Genomic DNA, 21,852 nt, shown 5'->3' with positions numbered 1-21,852 from the left:
ACCAAACACGCTTCCTAATAACAAAACCCCTAATTTCCTGGGTTTTTAAAAGCTTGGTGCTGCAGCTGCAGAGGGCTCTTGAATCTCCTCTTGTTCTAGTCGGGTAACAGCCACGTACAGCTAAAGAAGTTGCCTGCACTAGGACACGACAGAGCCCCAAGTTTTTCTCCTGCCTTTGGCCAGTTTGCATTGCCACCAGTAGCTCTGTTTAGAAGGGGACGCGATATAGTCTATAGGTCGGTGTAGGAGCAACGGTATCATCCGTTGCAGGAGCAGGGGAACGCAGCTGCGGCAAAGATGGAACCAGGAGCTTCCAAAGCTGCTGCAGCTTGAGCTAAAAAGCCACGGCTGCCTAGTCGGGGCAGTAACAGACTCCTATCCTCTGCGGATCAGCACAGGCCTGTAGCACTTGCTCCCCAGGGGGTTACCCACACACTGGATCTCTCACTCGCGCTCTCTCTCTGCTCCATTGCAGGTGTGACCTACTCGGACACCGTCAGCGCCACGGAGGCATGTAAGCCATGCACAGAGTGCGTGGGCCTGCAGAGCATGTCGGCTCCCTGCGTGGAGTCGGACGACGCCGTCTGCAAATGCGCCTACGGCTACTACCAGGACGAGGGGAGTGGGCAGTGCAAGGAATGCGAGATCTGCGAGGTGGGCTACGGCCTGATGTTCCCGTGCGGGGACACTCAGAACACCGTCTGCGAGGAGTGCCCCGACGGGACCTTCTCCGATGAAGCCAACCACATGGACCCCTGCCTGCCCTGCACCATCTGTGAGGAGAACGAGGTCATGATCAAGGAGTGCACCCCGATATCCGATGCCGAGTGCAGAGGTAATATACCCCTGCATCCCTGTTCTGTGGAGCGTGGATCATGGTCGTTCAGATTAACACTTTAGGACCAAATCCAGCCCCATTAAAGGGCAATGGGAGTTTGGCCCTTAACTTCCTTGGGTTCACGATTTGTCCCTTAGTGACTTTCAGGTCAAAGGAATAAGTCACCCAGCACACCTTCCATTCCTACCTCTCAAAGCATTTTATCAAGGGTAGGTCAGGAGCATTAGCCTCACCTTACTGAAGGGGAAACTGAGGCACAAGGAGGGTGAAGTGATACGTTGATGGTCACACAAGGAGCCAGTGTCAAAATTCGAGGACCCAGGAGTCCTGGCTCCCAGTCCCCTGCTTTGATTATGACACCGCTCAAACAGCTGAGCAAAGAACCCAGGAGTCCTTACTCCCAGTCCCAGCCCCTAGACAATGTGGCCTCCAAGCAAATTGGGACCACCTCTGCTCCCCACCTTTCCGGGATGTAATGGTAAAGCAGGATGTGCAGGGTTTGATTGTTCCATATGGTTCCATCTGTCCCTCCAGACAGATCTGGCTTCCCCAGCAAGGTCGCCGTGCCAATATAGAAACAGATCCCAGACGAGCAATGGAACCAGCCACGATGTTCTCTGACTCTGCCCCCACTGCACGGCCTTGGCGGCTGTCCCTCCAAGTCAGAGAGAGCTCCGCCTCCCGCATGCTCCACCACCGAGCCCACCCCAGCTGCTTCCCGCATCAGAGGCAGGGGAATGGGCGTACGGAAGCTTTTTCATATGGAAATTCTTTGGCAGCCAATCTTTGTTCACCTGAGAGGCCCAGGGATTAGATCAGGGGAGTGTAAGCCTGGCCAACTCCCGTAGCGTCTTTGTGCCTCGGTTTCCCCTTGTGGATAAAGGGGATAATGGTGCTGCATCCAGCTGGTTATGGTGCTTTGGGATCCTCCAGTGAAAGGTACTCTAAATGCAAAGCACTATCTGTCTCCGCTGTATCCCCGGGGCTGATACTGATCATCCATCAGCTTAATTCATTGCTGAACATGATGATTAAAGCTGCTACACACAGTAGAGAAAGCAACGTGGATCCTAGGCGGGGGCCACTGGAACGCCTGGGGTCAGAGTGCTGGTTCTAGACAGTGGTGTCGTACACATCAGGATAATAAAGCAGCAGCCCCCAAGGCTAGCAGGAAAATCAAGGATGCAATACTGTCTTGGTTGCAGCCCTGGGCATTTCAGGGTTTGACACTTAGTGGGCAGATTCCAGAAAAGCCAGCACATGTTCTAACCATGTGGCTTTGCGTCTGCTGCTTCAAGCTCCCAGGTGGCTTGCAAACATCCGCCCTGCACTGGTGGTTGGTCTGGTGTGTTTCCAAGGGGTCTATGACTTCCCGGCAATGGCAGCCTCTTGGCTCCAAGGTGAAGCCCGGCTCATGTGGGGAGGGATATGCCCAGAGGTCTCTGCTGGCCGTGTTTAAAAATAATCGGCCTGCCTGGTAGGTACAGGAACCTGGAGCAAAGGGCCGACGTTTAATAGCTTCAGACGCTTTGTTTGTGGCAGTTGGAGCCTGGCAGTCCTGGCCTTCTGTAAAATGGAATTTGGCAGCCAGCGGGTCCCTAATGGGAATTAATTGAGGCGTTTCGTCGCTGACAGGCATAGGGACTGCACTTCCCCAGGAGCGCTAGTGTGCTTCATTTTGGGGGTGTGGAGTGGACCCAGACCTTCTCTGAGTTTCCTATGGCACAGGGGATCTTGGGGCCTGGGCCCAGTGTACGATAACCCTGCCTGTTTTCAGAGCAATATGTGCCCTATGGGCTGCCCAGAGGCTGAAATCTCACCCCCGTGCAGAGAGCCGGCACCAGACCTAGGTATCATGCAGGACTTCAGTGCGGCTTCAGCCTCATGCACAGGGGTTGGAATTTCACCCAGTGCAGGGACTGTAATTGTCCCTTGCCTGTGCATGCGGATGTAGGGGTGGGGGAAGTCCCCTGATTCCTGCTCTCCCTACCCCCCTGCCTTGCACAAGGCCCAGGGACAACCTCTCCCTAAAATCCTACAACAGCCCCGTCTAGTGCAGGGCCTGCTGGCTCCAATGAGGCTCTGTGCCTGGCAGAACCAGGCCTGTTGGCACGTGGGATCAGTGACTGAGTTTCACGAGGGCTCTCTGCTTCCTGAGGCTCCGCTGTGCCACCCCACAGGAGGGGTGGCGGGGCCAGGCTGCATTTTGCTGGGGAATTGTGTTTAAGAAGAGGGAAATAAGGAAATCGGGAGTGGGGGACAATGGTTCAATTTTCCCCTGGGATCAAATCTCAGGATGAGGAAACAGGCCAGGGTGGGTGAGACAGAGCAAATCCACACAGCCCTGCAGGGAATGGCAAGCTCTGGCCTGCTGGCTACAGTCCTTCTGCTCCGTCGCTGCTTCTTCTAATGCCCGTGTTGAGTTCAGGACCTGGAGTGTCATGTCAGTGGGATCCGGGATAGGGACTGAGCTCTAGGGTAAGGAACAAGCCCTCGGGGCCAGCTGGGGATCAGCTGTAATGTCAGCTTGGGACTTTGCCTCAGCCCCCTCAAAGGTTTTAAGCTCCTCACTTCCACCGAGGCACTCTGGGCAGAGAAGGGGTAGGCTCGGGCCTGGGAAGTTTATGGTCCAGTGTAACCCACCGGTGGGTGTGAGCTACCAGTCCCAGGTCCCAGAAGAGGTGAGTCTTGTATAGCCCTAGCTAAGGCGTTTGGGCTTACACTACAGCAGCTTATGGGGTTTGTTTTTTTAGCTCTGGAGGTTCCTGGTTCAATCCCCCAGGGTGCCAGCCACTCCAAATTACATGCAGATTAGCACTGTAATAGTTTACACAAAATGTCACCTGTGTAGGGAAGGGACTCCTTTGTTAGAGGATCAGATTCTGTCATCTGGCAGTAACCCCCTGTTCCCCAAAGCTGAGTCCTCTGCCGCCCCAGCCACGCTGATGACACTTCACAGCGAGGCCCTGGTCCCCAGGGGATTTCCCAAAAGGGGCAGCCCTTTATTTAGAAAGCTCATTAGCAGGATGAATGGCATGATGGGCTGGTGGCAGGGGTGGGGGAGGGCACCAGTTTCCTCCTTTGGTTGGAGACGTAGTTATTTGCCCTGCCTGGAGCACAGAAGTAGAGAAGAGACCATTGTGCCATGGGCGTCTCTGATTCACCGCTGCAAGGCAGGGGGAGTTCTGGGCAGTCCTTTCTGGCTGATCCCTTTACAGGGTTGAATAAATGGAGCCAGAAGTCAAGGCACAAAGGGTGGGCTTTGTTAGCCGGATTTTATGCTTGGGGGCATGAGGGGCGGGATCAGAGCCCAGCAGAAAATAGCCAGGAAGGCCTCCCCAAGGCTTGCTCTGAAAAGGCGGCATGGGTTGGCACAGGAGCCGTCTGTTCCAGCCCAGCTGAGGGCGGTGTGCGGAGTAGGGGGGGCTGCCAGTTGCTACAAGCCGTTCTTCTGAGCCAGGAGCAATCGCCAGCCTGAGAAACTACCTCTGGATCTGGGTTTGCTCTTGGGCCAGGCCCCGCGTGGCACTCTAGTTAGCCTGTTCCTATGGCAGGGGTCGGTGCCTCGACAGGCTCCATGGCCCTGCTTGCGCCGTGGTTCTGGAGGGGATGGCAGAGGGGCCTGTGTGCGCATTCAGATGGGCAGGGTTTTTTTCCAAAGGGTCTGGACAGGCATCACTCCTGGAGCAAGGGTTCATCTGCAGTGTGTTTCTGACACGGCTATCAGAGGGCAGTGTGGCACGGGCGCGCTCTGAGCTGGGCATGGCAGAGCAGGAACTCAGGCAGTTTCCAGAAGGGGACTGCTGAGGTCTGTCCTGATTTAGAGCGGACGAGCAGCCTAGAGTGAAAGATACCAAAGGTCTAGAGCTACGGACGGCATCATGGAACATTCCAGATGTCGGCCTTAGAACCCCAGGCCACGGCATGGACCATTCCAACTGCTGGTGCTAGAACCCCAGGCCGCCGCGTGGACCATTCCAGCTGCTGGTGCTAGAACCCCAGGCCACGGCATGGACCATTCCAACTGCTGGTGCTAGAACCCCAGGCCGCCGCGTGGACCATTCCAGCTGCTGGTGCTAGAACCCCAGGCCGCGGCATGGACGATTCCAACTGCTGGTGCTAGAACCCCAGGCCGCAGCGTGGAACATTCCAACTGCTGGTGCTAGAACCCCAGGCTGCGGCGTGGACCATTCCAACTGCTGGTGCTAGAACCCCAGGCCGCGGCGTGGACGATTCCAACTGCTGGTGCTAGAACCCCAGGCTGCGGCGTGGACCATTCCAACGGCTGGTGCTAGAACCCCAGGCCGCCGCGTGGACCATTCCAGCTGCTGGCGCTCGAGCCCGCAGCCTGCAGCCTGGACCATTCCAAATGTCAGTGCTTGAGCCAGAAGGTGGATCACTCCCTACTCGCGTAGTGGGCAGCGTGAAAAGCCAGGTCATCAGGCAATGGAGAAAGCAGCAGATTTGGGAGGGTAGGTGGCACCAGGGAGAGTTAAAACTGAAGCCGAAGCGTCAGCTCAGCGGTCACGCTCTCCTGGCAATGGGATGCTGTAAGCGTCGGAGACGGTTTCTTGCTAGGACTATAAAATCACAGGCCCCCAGGCCTTGCCTTCGCCTGTCCTGCTCTCCCCCCCGCCACCTTTCATAACCTCCCTGTGACTTTTCCTGCCTTTTCCCCAGCAACAAACGGGTAGGACCCTCCCTGCTTCACAGGCACAAGATGAGACACATTTTCTTCACCAGGCATGCCTAGGTGCGGTTCTTGGCTGAAGACGGGGAACCAGCCAATAGGCAAACATTTTCCTCCCCTCCGGAGCTGAAAGGACAGGGTGTGTCCCAGAGCAACGGGGCATGCATGGAGGCTAGGAGCATCTGGGCACAGAGGGGAAGAGAACAAACTGGGAACGCCGCTGCTCACTGACTCTTAGTGACTCGTGCCATTGAGCTGGAGGGAGGGGATCCAGGTGAAACAGGAACACCTCGATGTTAGCAAGGGACGACCCTAGCTCCATGCCTGACTCCATGCATGTTGCTGAGACTGCCGGATGGCTGTCCTGTGTTTGCCGTGCAATAGCTGTGTCTACAGGTTGCATAGCACAATATTCCCGTGTATTAAAATCAGTGTGACTGTGAGCCCTAATTGAGGTTGGGGCCCCATTATGCTAGGCCCTGTACAGACCCAGAGTAAGAGACTCCTTGCCCCGATGAGCTAAGGGTCTGATCTGCAAAGGTATTTAGGCACCTAACTCCCATGGATTTCAGTGGGGAGTTAAGCACATAACAGCTTTGAGGCCTACAGCCTAAATAGACAAGGAAGACAGAAGAAATGGTATTATCCCCATCATACAGATGGGGAGCTGAGGCACAGAGAGAGGGGCTCAAGTTCACAAAGGACAGTCTGAGACGGGGTAGGAACTGAACCCCTCTCTCGAGTCTTGGACCACTATCCATAAGCCCATCCTTCCTGTGCAGGATAAGGAGACGTACATGCACAGTGCAGCACCCCGGCAACGTGGGGCTTCCATTGCCTGGGTGGAGCTGATCCACCGAACAGCCCCACGGGTCAGTTACTGCTGCTGCCACCCAGCCGGGCTCCAGGCGGAAAGTAGGGCTGAGAGGAGGAACAGCAGAAAGAACATCTCTCACCTCAGGCTCCGATCTCGTGAGATTTCATCAGCAAAGCAGGGTCGGGCCAGGCCAGCACTGCGGTGAGAAATCGCGCAGGGAAAAGCCTGGCCGTTCGCGATAATCACACGTGCTGTGGGTACATCTGCCAGGAGTAGGAGATGGGATGTTACCCCGTGTTCCGGCAAACCTCCAGTGGCAGGCACAGAAGTTTAATCTCCTGCCCTTGCAGGATTGCTCCCGACAGCATCTTCTAGTGAGTCATCCTGCCTAGATGTCTATATCTCCGGGGATGGAGCATCCATTGGAAGACTCTCACCCAGTCACATAGATTCCACTGTTGAGGGTGTTTCTCTTGATATTTATCCTGCATCATATTACTTTTTTTTTTAAACCATCCCCTTATTTCTAGTTACAACTTCTTGGACCATTCTCTTTGATATTGAAATAGTTGTGGCTTTAGGTGGCCTGTCCCACCTTAGTTATTACTTATTCAAGAGACATGTGTTTGGATGAGTATAATCTGATACCCTAAATTCCTTCTCTGGGTTCCCCTGGCAATGGATATTCTTGGTTCCTCTCGTCCATAAATTGTAGGCTAGTATTGTTGTATGTAGCCAGCTCTGAGGAAGGGACTGAAGGTCCGGAACAAAATCCATTTTTGCCATAGACGATTTGTAAAAAGAATTCATTCTGAGAGGTAATGTGAGGAAAATTGGCAGATCTGATTTCTATTCCCAGCTCTGCCACTTACCTGCTGGGTGACCTTTGGCAAGTCACTTCCTCTTTCTCCTTTGGCATGTCTCTTTAGATGTAAGCTCCTTGGGGCAGGGACTGTCTCTTGTTAAGTGTCTGTGCACTGCCCTGCAGTGGGGGGCTCTCGCCTCAAGGCAACTGAAATACAAATAATAAGAAGAACATAAGAGCATAAGAACAGCCACACTGGTTCAGAGCAAAGGTTCATCTAACCCAGAATCCTGTCTTCTGACAGTGGCCAGTGCCAGGTGCCCCAGAGGGAATGAACCGACCAGGGAACCATCCAGTGATCCATCCCCTGTCGCCCATTCCCAGCTTATGGCAAACAGAGGCTAAGGACACCATCCCTGCCCATCCTGGCTAATAGCCATTGATGGACCGATCCTCCAGGAACTTTATCTAGTTCTTTTTTGAACCCTGTTATAGTCTTGGCCTTCACAACATCATCTGGCAGGGAGTTCCACAGGTTGCCTCTGCGATGTGTGAAGAAACACTTCCTTGTGTTTGTTTTACATCGTCTGCCTATTCATTTCACTGGATGACCCCCCTAGTTCTGAGCCTGAACCAAGGTTAATTTTAGGTATGTTTGAGGTTGGAGCTGAATGCTTTTCAGGCCACTAAAAAGCGGCCTCATCTCAGTGATGAGCGAACAGCTTCCTGTGCACATGCTATACGGCGATGGCCATTGGACGAACCGTGCTCCATAGACTGTCCCACGCTCTTGCTAAGAATCTGCACTGCTCCGCGCGTTCTGTTAGACCTTCCGACTGCTTGCTTCTTCACTGCATTCAGCCTTCCTCAGTGGTGACCCTTCCCTAGGAGGGAGGCGATCAGGTTACTGCAAACCGTGCTCAAATGAGCATCACAGCTGCCTGCCCTGCTTTTGATCTCTTCCCTGACGTGCTTCCCCCCTTGCCTAGCTTCATCTACACGGTCTGCAGTCCCCAAAGCTCTGATTGCTGCTGTCTGGTCCTAGTACATCCAAGTGGGATGCATCTGCTTTGCTGATGAGTGTTGGTATTTGACAGCAGCGCTGCGTTTCTGAAACCCTTTGCCCTTTTCGATTTGGTTGGTGCTCCAAATTTCATGCCCTTTAGAGAACGACAGGTCAAAGCCCCACAGTCCTTGACCATCAGGAAAAAAGCCTCCAATAAACAAAAACTGGTAAAGAGCAAAGGGCAAAGATGGCTCTGAGCTGGCTCCAGGCAGGGTCAGCCGTCCCAGGGTGGAGAAAGGGTATGGAAAAGATTCAGCTCTCTCTGGAATTTCATGCCAGCATACAAAGGCTGCTACCTGCAGGGATATGTGACACTGGCCTGCTGGAGCTAATGAGACGGACTAATGAGAAGGAGGAATGGGAGACACAATTCACACCGAGGGTGTGCCATGTTTAGGGTTAGCAGACAGTGGTTAGAAATGGGTTCTGGCTGCAGAATTCGGGGTGGGGGGGTTAGGCTGTGGGCTTCCCATGTGAGCCCACCTCTGCCAGGAAGTCCCGACAGTCTTTGGGCAGGTTTAGTTACCCCTGAGATAAAGGAAAGGAGGACTTAGAGACTAACCAATTTATTTGAGCATTGGCTACTCTCATTTTGAGCCCCACTAGAGAGAGTCAACAGTGGGGACTGTGCAGTAGCTGTTTTCATAGCGCTCACCCGTCCATGTGGCATGGTGTGGAGAGATGGCTAACCCTGTTAAGGGTGCCAGAGGGGTGTGTCTGTGTGAGGAGGGGCGGGGCCTCGTCTTGGCTCCTCCCCTGGGAGCCAGCACGGCTTCAGTGGGCGTGTGCTGGCTACAGCCTCCCAAAGGGTGGCAAGTCTCACTGCCCGGCACCTCTGGAGGCGTTATGCCTCGCCTCCCCCTTCCCTAGGGTGCCTAGACTAGTCGCAGCCATTACTGAGCGCTCGAGAGGCAAAAGGGAGGCGGGGTGAATTGCTAACTCGTTTTTATTCCCCTTGGCAGATCTTCACCCGCGCTGGACCCCAACCCTGCTGGGCTCTGGCAGCCCCGTGCCGTTCACCAAAGACCCGTACGATACCAAAGGCATTGCCAGCACTCTAGCAGATACAGTCACCACCGTCCTGGGTAGCTCCCAGCCAGTCGTGAGCCGCGGCCCTGCCGATAACCTCATCCCTGTCTACTGCTCCGTCCTGGCAGCCGTGGTGGCGGGGCTAGTGGCCTACATTGCTTTCAAAAGGTAGGCAGGGGCCAATGTCCTGATGGATTCTAGGAACGGAGGGAGGGCTCCAGGAGTGGGGGAGGCTGCCGGCCTCAGACTGAGGCCCAGGGCCATTACTGCCGCATCGGGCAGCTTTCTCTAGCAGCATCTGGCCGTCTTGGGACCTTTGGTGATAATGGAGTTATCAGATTTGGCTTCGATTTACACTTCGCACCGGTATAAATGACAGCACCGGAGGGGCACATTTGGGAGTTGGGCACTCGTCTCCTATGGAAGGCCAAGGGGAGTTGGGCACTCACATGCCCTGCAGTGCAGAGCAATGGAGAATTGGGCCCTATATGGTCTCTCTCACCTACCTTGTTCTTTCTTTAGCTCGCTCATTTCCCTTTGGGGGGTGCTTGTAACTCCGACACATTCTGCAACTGCATCACTTTCAGTGTCTTGCACCCTCTCACCCGCTTTGTGCTGGGAGTTGCACCTGGTGCCTATGCAGGTTGCAGCTGGTTCAGTGTTTGAACAGAGGCTACGATTTCTCCACATACCAACGTGCTGGAAATAATCCCTAATCACTGTTATTCCCAGGGAGGAGGCTGAATTCTCTGCTAAGAAAACTCCAATTGACTAATCAGTGATGCCAGCAGAGGTGCACCCCCCCCAAAGACATTCCCATGTGCACACCCACAAGCGTGTTCACACATGCACCCCACACGGTTCATATGTGCATATTCTCACCCAACTACCTGTGTGTACCGAGTCACTGCATTCACATTCCGTTGCATGTCTGCACACAATCCCATGTGCCTTTGCATATCGCTCGGTGCAGTGATTCACACATACACACAGGCCCACATGCTGTTTCACAGGCATTTCCACGTGCACACCAAAGCATATAAACACATGCATTTACGTGCGTGGACCCCCGGTTTGACGTGCATTTATATGAGCCCACACAATCACAGATGTATTATTGATCAGAATGCAGCCATTTGATTAGCTCTACACTCGTGGTCCATCATTAAAAACATTAAAGAGCTCAAATCATAGACCTGTAAGACTGGAAGGGACCTCAAGAGGTCTTCTAGTCCAGTCCCCTGCAGTCAAGGCAGGACAACCTTATGACCAGCCTCAGCCAAGTTTATTGTCTAAAGACAAAGTCGTACGATACAGAAAGGATGTTTATGTACCGCTCCCTCTGGGAAGCTGCTTCTCGCAGCAAGTGCTTACAAACAGTGGGTTTGCTTCTAAGATTGTGCCCCCCCAAACTAGCTATTTTTATAGTAGACCCATTTACAAGTTAAAAGCATTCAATATGACACCCAAGACTAAAATTCACCCATCAGCATTTTTACCTGTTTGTCCTGGTACCAGGGTGTGCCCCTTAGCTCCTTTTGAACAAAGCACTCCATTCCACGCCATGAAAACAGTCTCTACTTTGTACCAGAGCAGAGCACTCATGTCTCTTGATTTTGACAGGATTTATGCTATATCTAGCTTTGCAAGGTATTGTGGGAGATATCGCGCGTGGGCAAGCCTGACCCTAATACAACTCAGTGCTAACATTCATATATAATGTAATGTATATGATATTAATATGATGGATACTACATAATACGGTATGCAATACATATCACCTATACATTGGCTAACAGTATGCACACGGTCCCATACGTGCACAGACTCCAGTGCATAAATGCACGCAGACTGGTTTTCATGTTCGTTAAAAAAATATTTGTATGTCTAAAGGAAAGTTTATGTTTACAGGAAACGCAGGTCTCCGGTGGTGCAAATTGGCACTGAATTCAGTGGAGCGGTGCCAATTTACACTGTTGGAGAGTTTGGCCTATCGACATCAGGAGCAATGCAGTAATTCTCCCCTGAAGGACGAATGCTGGCTTTTTAGTCAGCCTGGCTAAACCTAGGCCGCCAAGCAAACTAAACCAGTCCTGTCCTAATCACAGTGGACTCATGCAGCCTGACTCAGTGGCCACACTCACCTCTGTAACACTACTGATTTCAGTGGAAGAGCTAGCCCTATGCTTAAAAGTTGGGTCGGCCTAGCTACATCCCTCAGGGCTGTGAAACATTTTGTGCCCTGTGCGACGTAGCGTAGACTGTAGATGTGGATAGGTTGGCAGAAGAATCCTTCCGTTGACCTAAGTACCACCTCTCGGAGAGGTGTATTAACTACATCGTGGGACAAACCCACGCAGGAAGTGTCTACGCTATCGCGTAGGAAGTGTCTACACTACGGCTGCAGCCCGGTCACCGTGCCGTTGGGAGTGTAGCCATACCCTTGATCCTCATTTATCCCTAGCTGAGACTTAGATGGCAAGCCCTTTGAGGCAAGGACAGTCTCTTTGTTCTGGGATTGTACAGCACCCTGTAGGGGGGTCTTGATCCGTTACTAGGGCTCCTAGGTGTGACTGCAATACAACCTAGTAATCACTATCAGGATGCTGGAGCCTGGATCTCTAAGGACGGCGGGTCTGGCTCTCTGCTGCTTTGCCCTCGTATCAACATTTATAGCAGCAGTGCCAAGGCAGACAGGGCACAGAGGGGCAGGGCAGGGAGAATGAGGCTCTGCGACTCTGGCTGACTCACAGTGAGATCCAGGTAAGAGGCTGGCGGATGTGGCTGGATTTTGGCTGTTTCATTCCCCTCCGCTGGCCCCTTCTGCAGGTGGAGCAGTTGCAAAGAGAACAAACAAGGCGCCAACAACCGCCCTGTGAACCAGCCCCCCTCTCCGGAAGGAGAGAAGCTTCACAGCGACAGCGGGATCTCCGTGGACAGCCAGAGCCTCCACGACCAACAGCCACCGACACAGACCGCCCAGGTGCAGGGTAAGGTTTATCCACCAAGCCGGGCGAGGGTGGGACCGGGGCTGGGGTGCACTGGTGGAGCTGGGAGGGTCAGACATGGCATTGTGGGGAAGGGGAGCTGCGGGTCAGGATTGGGGTAGGAGTGGCTGGACAGGTTGGGACAGAGGGGAGCCCAGGACTGGAACAGTGGGGTGATGCTGCAAGCCCAGACTGGGGAAATAATACACAGGAGGATACAGGCCATAGGCATCCCCCGGTTTGTCTTGGGAAGCTGCCAGCCCCCCCAATCCTGGGACTCTCCTGGGCTTTCTGACCCCTTCTGGTTCAGCTTCATCTCCCAAAGGCTGCAGTCACCCTGCTCTGTTCCTTCTCTTCCCTGCACAGCTCTGAAAGGAGACGGGAACCTCTACACCAGCCTGCCTCCTAACAAGCAAGAGGAGGTGGAGAAGCTGCTCAACAGCTCCCCCGAGGACACCTGGCGTCATCTGGCGGGGGAGCTGGGCTACAAGGAGGATCACATAGACTCCTTCACGCAGGAGGAGTGCCCTGTCCGGGCCCTGCTCTCCGACTGGTCCAGCAAGGACAGCGCCACCATGGACGCCCTGTATTCCGCCCTGCGCCGAATCCAGCGGGGAGACATTGTGGAGAGCTTGTACAGCGAGTCGACTGCCACGTCGCCGGTGTGAAGGGCGGGGTGGGAGAGGCGCTCCCCAGCCAGCCCCTCTGCGACCCCACAGAGATACCAGCCGGCAAGAAGATGTGAAGGAAATGGGGTTCCAGCCTGGGCCCCCTGCTATTTACGAACAATCCTGTATGCACTGACCTCTTATTTTCAGTATTGTCCCCTTTTTTCTATCCCCCTTTCTCCGGCAGACAGGCTGATGCGAAAGCAGAAGGGATATAGCCAAGGCAAACGGGAGCTGTGGCCTCCTTCAGTCTGGCTGGGACCTAGGAGTGCTTGACGGCTTCGGCACATCCTGTGTGAGCAGAACAATCTCTTGTGCCCCCCCCCCAACCCCAACAACACTTCTTCAGTAGCTGCAACAATGACCGCGTTTGCTCTCTCAGGTCTCTCCTCTTTCTTTCTCTGTCTGCTTCGTTCCCCCTCTTCCACTCCCCCTCTGAGGATCTTCCTCTACCCCACCCCCCACAATATCCACCCCTTCCTATTTGCCCCAGATCACCAGTTACTCCCCCTTTGAATTGCATCTGCCAAGCCAGGAAGGATGGACCCAGCTGAATTTAGAGAGAAGAGGGTGTATTTCAAGGCTAATGGTTGAGTGAAGATGTTATTAACAGGGAATTGGGAGGGAGGGTGGGGAGCAGAGGGATATCATTAGAAGGAGCTACCCAAGGATGCATCATGGGGGAAAAAAGGGCTTCCTCCATAGAAACACACATTTGTGCCTCTGCACTGTCTTTGGGAGCGGTGAGGGGTGGGAGGACTTTGTTTCCAGCAGGCAAAATCTACACTGTGAATCATGAAACATACAGCGTGCATGTTGGAGACAGAGATCCACATGCCTCCACAACACGCACATGCCTCAGGCTCGGAAGAGTTTGCCTTGGTCATTAGCAGCCAGGCTGCCTGACACGTTAAGAAACAATCTAGTCACCTGTGGAATAATGTCGTTTGCCCGCCTTGGATGCTCAGCGGTCAATAGCCAGCACCTTCCCAGGCACTGATCTCTCCAAGGCAGACATCACCCTTGTTAGAGCCACCAAATTCTAGTGGAGAATAGCAAACGGCTAATGGTGCCTGGAAAAGCAGGAAACAATTGCCATCCATCACGCTGCAAGCCCGGTGCTGCCATGGAGATCTGGGCCAGCTGCAAGGCCCCTGACTCAAGCTGTCATCCCAGACCCATCATGTATTGTACTGGTGAGACACTAGGAGAAAGGCTCTGTGCCCTTCCTCGGACCAGTGATCCACCCACTGTGGGCTATAACGTAATCATGCTGCTGCATTAGCGGCCGATGAGCAAGGGGAAAGTGGGTCTGGGCGATGTTAGTGATGGAGTTGATTCTATTCTATATGGGCTCATAGACCGTGATCATTACCGCAGTATCTGAGCTGGTACGGATAAGGCTCGAAAGGGTCGGAGGGTGATTTGGAAGAGCGCCCAGAAGCTCAGCTGTCTTCACTGTATTATCTGAACCTCTCGGTCTCTGCAAAGCTGGAGACATCCCAAGAACAGGCTCCTTTGGGTATTTTGAGGCTTCCAGGGAAGACCCGGATGGTAGAGAGGCAGCTGCAGCAACCTGTCTAAAGGAACAGGGCGTGGGGGAGTGTGTTCAATGGAGTTTTTCCCAGGCTCGGAAATGGGTTTGGGGGAAAGATGGTGTTGGAGGCGGGGGAAAGATGGGTGAAAATGGGTTTGGGGGAAAGATGGTGTTGGGGGCACATCAAAAAATCTGGCAAAAGAAATTCAGTTCAGGTCGAAATATTTCGTTTCGATCATTTTGAAGCATTTTGTTTTAATTTTGACCATTTGAAGGTTTTTTTTTAATGGGGGGGGTACTAGAATTAGCTTAATTTTTTAAGCAAAAAGCTACTTTGAACTGGAAAACTATGATTTTTCATGTTGAAAATGTCAAAATAAAACATTGACAATTTTGACACCCTCCCCCCCCCAATTTGGGGTAGGAAACTTTTGTCAAAATTGACCCTTTCCTGCAAAAAAAAAAAAAGTTTCCATTTCAAAAAATCAGCGTTTTCCAGTGGAGAAAAAAAGTTTCTTTGGAAAATTCCTCACCCGCTCTACTATTCAATGCAAGTAAGAATCCGGCCTCAAATGTCTCCAGTTCTAGAATATACCCTGCTTCTGCCCTCACAACACAGGATCAAATCTCATTTGACTGGTAGCTAGTGAAGAATTGTAGCAGAACTGGGGTGGGAAGGGGAGCCCCTCACCCTTCCTCCTTTTCTGCCTCTGGTCTGGCCTCTTCCTCCAGTCCTCAAGCCAGCAAGTCCACGGCGTATATCCATAGAGCTGCTAATTCATTAACGGCCTGACTCTAGTCTCCTTGCTCAGACAGCATTGCCTTGGAAAGCAGTGGGAGCGCTGTCAGAGGAAGGAGGTCAAGAACAGGGCCTGCAGTAGCTGAGTTTTGGTGATGGTCATGAGTTCACAGATGAAATGAAGTCTATGGGCCACGTTCATCTCTGCTCCAATTCTGGGGGAGCTCCAAAGGGGCCGAACTTGTCCCTGAAAAGGGAAATCTGAGAGACTGAGCTACATAAGTGAAGGACCTGCTGTTTGCCTCCCAGCTCCGCCAGAAACCTTGTTATTAAATGAGGAAGAAGGGGGGAAAAAAAACCAAATGAGACAACTAAGAATTAATTGTAAATAATATTGTCTTGTTTTACTCACTGCTAAATGTTTCTAAGTGTGAAGTGGATTACAGTGCTGAAGAGCAGGAGACCTTGGCTTTCTCATCAAGGGCTTCTGTTCAACGCTGCCTTAGCATGGGGTCTAGCTGTTACCCGTTCTTCCACAAAGCTATGATAAGTGTTATAACCAGTGCCATTCAGCGCCAATGAACTGACTGGCCTCTCAGCGTCTTCCTGATGGACAGTGTTGTGGCAAAGATCCGTTTGCTCATGGCTCTGTGTTGCAGATTGAATTTTATGTTACCAGCCTTGTATTTGTTACAATAACCTTGATTCTGGCCTTACAGAGGGAAATTGACATATGCACACTTTTTTTTTTTTAACAATGATGATGATGATGATGGCAGTGTTGAATGGCCATGAGAAACTGATGAAAGCAGAGAGATTAGATCCAGGATGAAACTTCAGGCCTTTTTAAAGGGACAGGTTGAAATTTTCAAAGGTACCCATAGTTATTAGATGGCACCCAAATCCCACTGAATGTCAGTGGAAGTTAAGCACTTAACTCCTTTAAGTGCTATAAATTTCACCCATTATGCTTTAAAATATGGGGGTGGGGGAGTTGCTAAGAATTGGGCTTCTCGAACAGGATTTACAAAAATGTCCAGCTACCATCATACTTTTGATTGATTTAGGAGTACATGCCCTTTCAGTGGGGCTTGAGCTTCTAGGTCACCTAAGATGCTTTGGAAAACCAGACACCCATGATGACCATATGTAGGCATGTAATTAAATGGCCTGATTTAGGGGTGAGCACTCAGCAAGCAGCTCCCTATGAGGTCAGTGAGAGAAGAGCACCTCTGAAAATCAGGCCACTTAACCAGGTGCCAAAATATGGACTTAGGAACGGATCATTTAGACCCCCGTTTCCGAAAAATGTTGCCCGTTTAGATGTATATTTTTTTAAGTTTTAGAAAACTTAATATGAGTAGAAATGTCCCAAATATTTTAAGCCAAAAAAAAAATGACAATGGAAACGGGAGGGATTGGATCAAAACCTTCCTGCTTTGGCGCTGAAAATGTAAACACAATGGCTATGGTTTTCAGACGTGACTAGTGACTTCAGGTACCCAAGTGAGGGCACCTTAAAAAGGGGGCTGATTGTCAGAGGGTGGGTGCTCGGCTCTTTCTGAAAATCAAGCCCCTTTAAGGTGTCCCCAGATAACAAGCCACTTGCAAAATGCTTGGCCAGCAGCATTGGGCTAATGCATGAGAAGCAAAAACTGAAACTTACCCATCTAGGTCAAACTGGGAGAAAGATAAACAAGCAATGAAAGACGAGAAACAATAAAAAAGGCACATTTGAGTCAGACGGATGTTATCTTTAACCATCTATATGGTGTTGTTAGTAATGCAGGCAAGGGATTTTTTAAAAATATGTTAATAGTGACCTTACCACTCATTTTTTGTATTCAGGCACTGAAGCATCATGTAAGAAATCAGGTATTCTTCACAGGCCCCAGGGGTGCTTAGATATTGTACATGGAGAAACAGCTTTAATTTTTGAGTTGCCTTATATATGTGGAAGGTGATCGTAGTCGTAACATCCCTGTGTTGTGTTCCAGACAAAAATGCCTTGCAGAGAACTCTGAAAAGCAAATTCATAGATACTACAGTCAGAAGGGACCATTATGATCATCTAGTCTGACCTCAGGCCACAGAATCTGCAGACTCACAGCTATGTTGTCAAGCTGGTTTACATTTTTCGAACTATTGGTTCCCACCGGAAGATGAGGTTTTCCTCAAAACTGAAAGTTATCCCAGGAAAATTTAGTTTTTTCGGTGAAATTTTATTTTCATTTTCAAGGGAAATTTCGGAACAAAAATATTCATTTAGCTTCATTTGAGATGGCAATTTTTGTTTCCATTGCTGAAAACCGAAACAAATTGAAAATTTCTATGAGCATCAAAAGGAACATTTGTATTTGAATCAGAATGAAATAGACATTCTCAGGTTTTGCTTTAAAATTTCCTGCAAAACATTGGAACGAAACTTTAGCTGAAGATTTTCAACCAGCTCCAATATTTTGGATTCTCTCCATTTTTGAAGCGCACGGAAACTTGCATGAGAACAGGATTAGATTGGGGTTTTGGCTGGGATTTGCAAAGTACACACTGAAAGTCAAAGTCTGAGGTACTTATGACAGGTTTCAGAGTAGCAGTCGTGTTAGTCTGTATTCACAAAAAGAAAAGGAGGACTTGTGGCACCTTAGAGACTAACCAATTTATTTGAGCATGAGCTTTCATGAGCTACAGCTCACTTCATCGAAAGTTTATGCTCAAATAAATTGGTTAGTCTCTAAGGTGCCACAAGTCCTCCTTTTCTTTTTGAGATACTTATATTGTTCCCATCACTGTGGTATCTGTGCAGGAATGGTGTCCCTAGCCTCTGTTTGCCAGAAGCTGGGAATAGGCGACAGGGGATGGATCACTTGATGGTTACCTGGTCTGTTCATTCCCTCTGGGGCACCTGGCACTGGCCACTGTCGGAAGACGGGACACTGGGCTAGATGGACCCTTGGTCTGAGCCAGTAGGGCCATTCTTATGTTCTTATCTGATCACCTCCCACTCTTTAAGGCAGGGAAGTGCTATTATTCCCACTTTACAGATGGGGAAAGTGAGATCCGGGGAGAATAAATGACTTGTGTCAAATCAGAGAGAAAGTTTATGGAAGAACAGGGGAAATAAACCCAGCTCTCCTGTGCTGCAGGTTAGCATTTTTCCATCCTGCTCCCCCTGCAACCACACAGACCCTGTGCTATTTCTCTCTGAGGAGTGATGTATATGTTCTGATGGCTAAGGAGGACTCTACGAGTTAATGTTCTTCCAGCTTCTTAAAAAAGAAGTTACTCAGTACCACAAAGCAATATTTGATCATATTATTTGCACTGTGAATCCTAAAAGCAGAGAACAGAACAAAAGCATCCTCGTTAATCACAGATCTCCAAATAATTCACCCCCCGTAAATCCTTAGGAGTCACACGGGAGAAACATTGTGTTCCTTCCCTTTGGGGTGAAAGGGTTAATTTAAAGCAAGGCTCGCATTTACATCCCCACCCCACCTGCAAAAGCCTGGCCCTTGCAGGAAGAGAGGACAAAAAAAAATAAATGGCCTGCCAAGCAAGTCAGGGAGGGTCATCTGCTCAGGGGCGGCCTGCCTGCAGTGGGAACAAGGGAGAACTCAGGGGTTATTTAGGGCACAGTGTGGGAACAAGGAAAGATCCGGCCTGCTCTGCAAAGAGAGCAGGAAAGGATGGGGCAGCTAGAGAGCCTGGCCGAAGAGGTGGGGCTGGGGAATCTCTAGTGGAGGAGGGGAAGAGAGACTGTGAGGTGTAAGGGATGCCTCCCTGATATGGAGAAAGGCTCAGGGAGCATTGTGGCATCAGGAAGTGGGGGAGATGGCGTCTGTGTGAGGGGGAAGGCTCAATGCAGCGTGATGGCTCCTGTGGGCATGGGAGGACGGGCACTTTGGCAGGGAGGGATTCAGCAGTGGTAGCCACGGCGGCTCCTGCTTGAGTAACAGCCTCCGTCTCACCCAGCAAACTATAGTCCTCTGCTTGCCCCATCCCAGTGGGACACAGTGAAAAGTGTCAGAGGCAGAAGCAGGGGAGGGGGGTGTCAGGAGGAGGAGGCGGCTCAGTGGAGGATGAATTTTTAAGCCCTGAAGAGTCTGTGTTCATGCCAATCTCTCTGTAGACCAGGCAGAAAGACCCATTCAAAGAAAGAACCATTTCCACAAGGCATCAAATGCGGATGGCCTTAGCTGGCAACTGCGCATGCAAAACCCACCAGTTTGGAGAATTTGTTCCAGACTCTGAGCCCAGCCACCCTGGCGTAAATCCCAGTGCAGTCCAATGGAGTTCGCCTGAATGTGCAAATCCACTGACATTGGGACGACTTTGGATTTATGGCCCGTCTACACACAAGTGGCACTGGTTTAATTAAAATCCATTTCAAAGCTGAGCTGTTTTCGTGGCTATAGTGTAAACATACCCTCAGCTCAGCTTAAACCTGGCTTCCAGTTTTACTTGCGTTGTTAAATTTACTGGTAAAAATTAAACCGCTACACATTAGATTTAAACAGATTGATGAGCGGCCACATTTGGTTTTTGCACAACTTAAACTAAATCGGTTTAAAGTCACGCTTTCATTTAACCGGGTGCAATTCAGTGTGCAGAGCAGGAGCTCCTGAGCTCAGAAATCTCTTTCTTATCGCCAGAGCAATATTGCTAAGTGCTCAGGTCCTAATGGCCATGTAGGAGAAGCCCCTCGGTGCATCACCAAATTCCATGCTGACGCGAGAAGCGTTCAGTATGCAAAGAAGGACTTAGGGACACTTCACCTTCTTGTTCTGAGACAAAAGTACCAAGGAAAAAAATAAGCCAAAGTTAATGATCTTGGAGATTTTTGTTGCTTTTTATAATGTTTTGTTGTACAAAGACAGCACGTTCCTCTTGTTAATACCTGTTATTATCCCGGCCCCTCGGGTTTCTCTGTAATAGGAGTAATGCCAATTAGAAATTCTTACAATGAATAAATATTCCTGTAATTCAACCACCCAGTTAGTCCTTTTGCTGTGATTGGTGTCAGCAGTGGGCGTTTGGGTGGATGGCTGACATGGCCCAGGATCAAAAGGTTGTGTTTGTATGTCCGTGAATGAACATGTGCTTGTGTGGGCAAATAGCCGGGTGTATTGTTCAGCCGTGAATAAGCAGCATACAGCGCTGCTGTGTCGTGGATGTATTTAGTGTGGGATTGCTTTTGCCTTCACTGGCGTGTGATCGTGTAGTTGTGATTGTTAGCATGCACGTGTGAGTACGTTGGTGTTTCACACTGTGTGTGTGTAGGCGTGTGTCCTCACGTGTGTGTCGCACAGGAATTTGGGACTGTGTGTATGTGTTTGCTGGACTTTGTGTTCGTGTTGCTTGGACTGTGTCTCAAGATCACGTTTTTTGCTCCGGATGACTTGGGAACACCAGGATTTAGCTCACGAAAGCTTATGCTCAAATAAATTGGTTAGTCTCTAAGGTGCCACAAGTACTCCTTTTCTTCTTGCAAATACAGACTAACACGGCTGCTACTCTGAAACCTGGATTTTAATTGCTGTTCTACCGCTGAGTTTATTCTGAGACGCCAGTCAAGTTGCCTTAGCAGTCTGTGCCTCATTTGCCGCAGTGAGGATGATGGTCGTGTTATTGGGGTAAATTAGTGAAAGGTGGCCTTCAAATGATTTTTAAATAGTGGGAATCGCACTCTTTCCCTACCATGTTTATGAAAGAAAAAGGGATTTAAGAGAGTTTTTAAAGGTGGGGGTTTGTTTTAGTTTTTTTCCCCTGCTTGATTTTTAACCTTAGAAATATCAGAAGAATGAAGTCTGATCTTCATTGATTTGGAGAGAGGATGTCCTGGGCTTGTCAGATGTGTACTGTGGGAACTCACGCCTAAATTAAAGCAGCTGGGTTGAGGACTCTTTAACAAAGACTTCTTTTCTCCCAATAGTTCATTGGACAGAAGGGCTACAGAGATCATACCAGTATCAGCATCTGACCGAAGATACTGCCCTCAGGTTTCAGTCTTGTGTGCGCTCACAGTTTCACTAGTTAGCTGATCCCCAAAGCATCTTCCAATGCAGACAAGACCTGGATTTCTAATGCTTTAAAAAAGAAGAAAGAAAGAACGAAGAAAACATTTTTCCTGCCCCCAAAACACCTTCCAGCTGGTCTTTAGCTAAGAAAAAGGAGCGTACATAGACACAACCAAAATTATTATTTTGGGGCATCTTTTAGATGTGCCAGGTGCTTTGACCAGCAAGGACCCCATTGAGGTCAATGAGCCCAGAACTAACCTGATAAAGACAGAAAGGGCAAAGTTTAGTATTTGTTATGGTCCAGTTTTCCAAAGAACCTAGGGCCAGATTTTCAGTGGCTTTCTGCTCCCATTTAGACACCTAAATACGGGCCAGATTCCCAATGCTCAGCAACTACCATGCCTAAAGGGGCTTTAGTAAAAGCCACGGGCCCCATGGCAGACAATATGCCCTTCAAATAAAGGCAGTGCTTGGTGCAGAGTGTGTTTATAAGCACGTGGCGGTAGGACTGCGCATGTGTTTGCAGAGTTGGGGTGTGGATCTATACACACAGGTTGGGGGGGGACTACACTACCCACTTTCCCACACTACCCACAGAAGCATGTACGCAGCCCTGCTCCCAGGGTTGTAATAGGAGTCTTGAATGCAGGTGATTT

The 21,852-nt window shown here is 50.5% G+C and overlaps 1 protein-coding gene across 1 annotated transcript in view; it reads left to right on the top strand.

Annotated features, from left to right (window-relative positions):
- Positions 1–13,281, top strand: part of NGFR (nerve growth factor receptor) — a 35,267-nt gene extending 21,986 nt beyond the window's left edge. Inside the window, exons 3-6 of the mRNA XM_073325752.1 lie at positions 476–835; positions 9,179–9,413; positions 12,075–12,235; positions 12,599–13,281. Of these exons, the coding sequence (XP_073181853.1) occupies positions 476–835; positions 9,179–9,413; positions 12,075–12,235; positions 12,599–12,900 (1,058 nt within the window). The 3' untranslated portion in view covers positions 12,901–13,281. The remainder of the gene's footprint in view (positions 1–475; positions 836–9,178; positions 9,414–12,074; positions 12,236–12,598) is intronic.
- Positions 13,282–21,852: the final 8,571 nt, after the last annotated feature.

This window comes from Lepidochelys kempii, chromosome 27, assembly GCF_965140265.1.
Source record: "Lepidochelys kempii isolate rLepKem1 chromosome 27, rLepKem1.hap2, whole genome shotgun sequence".
Lineage (NCBI taxonomy): Eukaryota > Metazoa > Chordata > Testudines > Cheloniidae > Lepidochelys > Lepidochelys kempii.
Note: the sequence above shows the minus strand (reverse complement) of the source record. Positions and strands in the feature narration are given on the sequence as shown.